Below are 3,688 nucleotides of genomic sequence, written 5' to 3'. Positions count from 1 at the left end.
TTTCCAATCGCAGGACGCAACTCATAAATATATACATTTTTAATTTGCGTTTTGGATTTATTCTTCCAAAAGTAAAAACGAAAACAAAACACGGTATGTGTATGAAAATGAAATCAGCTACCCTCTTAAGAGCGCGGCTGAATTTCATGTATTAGCTCAAACTGCATGTTGATACAACACTATCAGTCCGTGTTTTTGATCCTTGCCGCTCTTTTTGCTCCAGCCCTTTCTGTTTATCCACCGGGCAGATGTTGAAGCTCGTCTCCAAGTGCCTCACAAACGCCACGCCCGGCTCCGAGACGCTCCTCCTTCTGGCGCGGAGACCTGTCGCTGCTCTCGTGTGCTCCCCCACAAGGCGGCTACAGCCCGATCCGACCCTGCAGTGCTGGACCTCGCGGGGACACGCGTCGGGTTACACGCCGAGTCCCGGCTGAACAGAAAAGAGGGCCCTTTTTAAAACAACCAGTAAGGAATGAGGGATTCGTGTGCGAGTAAACGGTAAGAAACTTTGTTTCTCCAAGGACTCAGTAAGAGCTGGTTTCATAATGCATGTTTTTTTTTTTCCCGAGAACGAGCATGACATGCCGCTAAGGAGCGGAGCAGCGCTCTATAGAACTAAGCGCCGTGGAGATCAGTTGCGATACATTTAAAAAAGTTCAATGTTCAATTTGCTCGGAGCAAAGCAAGGTGAGTTGAACCGCGCCGGCTACATCCCAGTCCTTTACTGCCGGATCTGCAATAAAGCTGAAGCACAGCGACCTTTCCCTAAATGCATTTAGTTGACGTTGCTCTTCTTTGTTTTAACAGTTCCCTCACCTGCCTTTTACAGACAACATGACTGCTGAGTTAAACTTGACTTCACTTTTCAATATTTCTGAAATAGATCCCCATAGCAAAGGATGCTCGCTGACGAAGACTGGCTTTCAGTTTTACTACCTTCCCACTGTCTACATCATAGTGTTCGTGACCGGACTCATAGGGAACAGCGTGGCCATATGGATGTTCATCTTTCACATGAAGCCGTGGAGCAGCATCTCGGTCTACATGTTCAACCTCGCGCTGGCGGATTTCTTCTACGTGCTTTCCCTTCCCATCCTGATATTTTACTATTTCAACAAGACGGACTGGATCTTTGGGGATGTAATGTGCAAACTGCAGCGCTTCATTTTCCACGTGAACCTGTATGGGAGCATCCTGTTCTTGACCTGCATCAGCGTCCACAGGTACACCGGGGTGGTCCACCCGCTGAAGTCGCTGGGGCGGCTGAAGAAGAGGAACGCGATCTACACCAGCGCGCTGGTGTGGTTCATTGTGGTGAGCGGCATCTCGCCGATACTTTACTACTCGCGGACCGGCTTGAAGAAAAACGCCACCACCTGCTATGACACCACTACTGAAGACGAGCTGCCCAGCTACTTCATCTACAGCATGTGCACGACCGTGTTCGGGTTCTGCATTCCCTTCATGATTATCCTGGGCTGTTACGGACTGATAGCGAAGTCGCTCATCTGCAACGAGATGAACAACGCGCCGCTCAGGAAGAAATCCATCCACCTCGTCATCATCGTACTGGCCGTGTTCGCCGTGTCCTATCTCCCGTTTCACGTGATGAAGAATTTGAATCTGCGAGCCCGACTGTACTTTCAGAGCCCCGAGATGTGTGACTTCAATAACAAGGTGTACGCCACCTACCAGGTGACTCGGGGACTCGCCAGCCTGAACAGCTGTGTGGATCCTATCTTGTACTTCTTGGCCGGGGACACGTTCAGACGGCGGTTGTCTCGGGCCACGAGGAAAGCCTCCAAAAAAAGTGATAATACCCTTCAGTCCAAAAGCGAAGAAACTGCCATCAACATTCTGTCGGAATGCACTGAAAACGGAGATACGCGCCTTTGAATGTATTAAGTTGTATGTATTAAGTCACACACTTCATTGGAGGCTTAAATGGAGTTGAGCAATGCCTGACCGCACACCCGCATTACAAATAACTGCACTACCCGAATGTACAGCAGTTGTCTGTTTGCAGTACTTTGGTTGTATGCCTGTGTATAGCCCCCACCACTGTTCGACTTACTGTAGGTAATGTTTCAAGTTAACTTGGTATGTTGTTTTTTATTTGGGATAGAAAAGGTATATTTCAAAGTAAACCCAATACTGTATTTCAGGAACAGGACGTTTCTAGTAGATTTACCGTATAATAATTTGTGAGCTTGACTGAACTAGTATACAAATAAAGGTTTATTCCATGGTGAAAAAAGAGTAGAAAAGAAACACAACATTCTGGCTGTGGAGCCTTTTTCAGGTGAAGAAGCATGAACTAATTTCCGTATCATTTTAACATGCCACGGACAATACCTTAAAATTAGTGACCCCACGCAATTTCAGTTCTGTACTGGATGTCTAAAATGAGCAGCCGAAAGCTGAACTAAAAGTTCACTGCAGTAGTACAAACAGCATTTGTGATGTTTTTTTTTAAAACACAGTAGTGGTTTTTTAATTCATTGCACAATGTATGACCGCATAGTAAAAAGAATAATAGACCATTTAAATAAGCCTTATATGTATAATGATTGATTAGTGGTCAATTGCCTAATGATGTCTGGTCAAGCACTGATGACAATATTCCACAGGTTTCCCCTGTCACAGAGTAACATTCTGGAAGTATGTAGCAAAATACTGTTAAAATATCTGGTGACTCCTAACACAATCGGACACAAACACCAGAAACGTGCAGCATATATCAGCCAGGAAAAGAAGGTGTCACAGTAATTAACTGAGATTACCAGTTTTATTACAAGATGCCTTTAAATTATGCAGATTAGTGGAATAACCTACTGTAGGTGATTGACTGCTATGTTGAAATTATTCACACTGGCAATTTAACTCCTGACTGCCCAATGCACCATTTTTGTGCATTTCTCTTATATGAAGGGACAGAGTGTGTTAAAATACCAACCTCTTTTGTAGGTCTATGTCTAAGATTTAAAAGTTATTTTTTATTTTTGTATGTTTTAATGTGTTATTAAAAAACAGTAATGTGACTGTTAAATTATTGCATGTAGACAGTGTTAAATGACCATAACATGAGGTAACTAATGACAAAGGCTGACTTTCTCCTTTTCTGTGAGATACTGTTTGCATGCTGGGGATTTTGCATGATGTGAAAAGACTGTAGCTGTCATTTGTTAAAAAATGCAGATAAAAAGCAAATACACTAGCGTCTGCCCTTGTACTTGAGTAAAATGTGACCAATAAAGCCTTAAAATAATATCGCTGCTTGAATTTTGACACATGTTTGAACAGGTTGGTAGCAATCTGCAGGTTAACCAGTGAATGCTTTCGAATTTAGAAATTGATGGTGTTTATGTGTCTTTTTCTAACACTAGGCCTTTCTTCACGTTGGGGGGGAGGAGGGGTTTTTGCAAGTGGATTAGTCTGATCCGTCCCTTGGCAGGACACAGCGTGAATCTGGTGTTTATGACACACACAACCAAGCTCTTCCATGTTGTGAGCTTGAAGAGAACAACGAGATTGCTGCTGGGCTGCAGTACATTCAGAAAGACAGAGGAAGTCTCCAATTATGCTTGAAAATCCCTTTGAGGTTCAAGGATATTGAATTTGTGTTCAATTAGTGGTAGCAATTTTGGATGTGTTTGTTTTTCATGTACTCAGATGATGTGAGAAATTG

General features: G+C 43.5%; 1 protein-coding gene across 3 annotated transcripts; it reads left to right on the top strand.

Moving 5' to 3' along the window:
- The first annotated feature begins 304 nt into the window (after positions 1 to 304).
- p2ry1 (purinergic receptor P2Y1) lies at positions 305 to 3,270 on the top strand. Of its 3 annotated transcripts, none has more exons than XM_088914936.1 (2): positions 305 to 498; positions 884 to 3,270. In XM_088914936.1, the coding sequence occupies exon 2, from the start codon at positions 1,000 to 1,002 to the stop codon at positions 1,894 to 1,896; it is 897 nt and encodes a 298-aa protein (XP_088771062.1). In that variant the 5' UTR covers positions 305 to 498; positions 884 to 999; the 3' UTR covers positions 1,897 to 3,270. The 3 variants fall into 3 exon arrangements, with proteins under 3 accessions (XP_088771062.1, XP_088771060.1, XP_088771061.1); XM_088914934.1 differs by having other exon boundaries at positions 359 to 498; positions 808 to 3,270; XM_088914935.1 differs by having other exon boundaries at positions 374 to 687; positions 808 to 3,270.
- Positions 3,271 to 3,688: the final 418 nt, after the last annotated feature.

This window comes from Atractosteus spatula, chromosome 4, assembly GCF_055471065.1.
Source record: "Atractosteus spatula isolate fAtrSpa1 chromosome 4, fAtrSpa1.hap1, whole genome shotgun sequence".
NCBI classification, from domain to species: Eukaryota; Metazoa; Chordata; class Actinopteri; order Semionotiformes; family Lepisosteidae; genus Atractosteus; species Atractosteus spatula.
Note: the sequence above shows the minus strand (reverse complement) of the source record. Positions and strands in the feature narration are given on the sequence as shown.

Bases quoted from the DNA above. Each gene is read 5' to 3' on its own strand.
- p2ry1 (XM_088914934.1), top strand. From the start codon at position 835: ATGACTGCTGAGTTAAACTTGACTTCACTTTTCAATATTTCTGAAATA.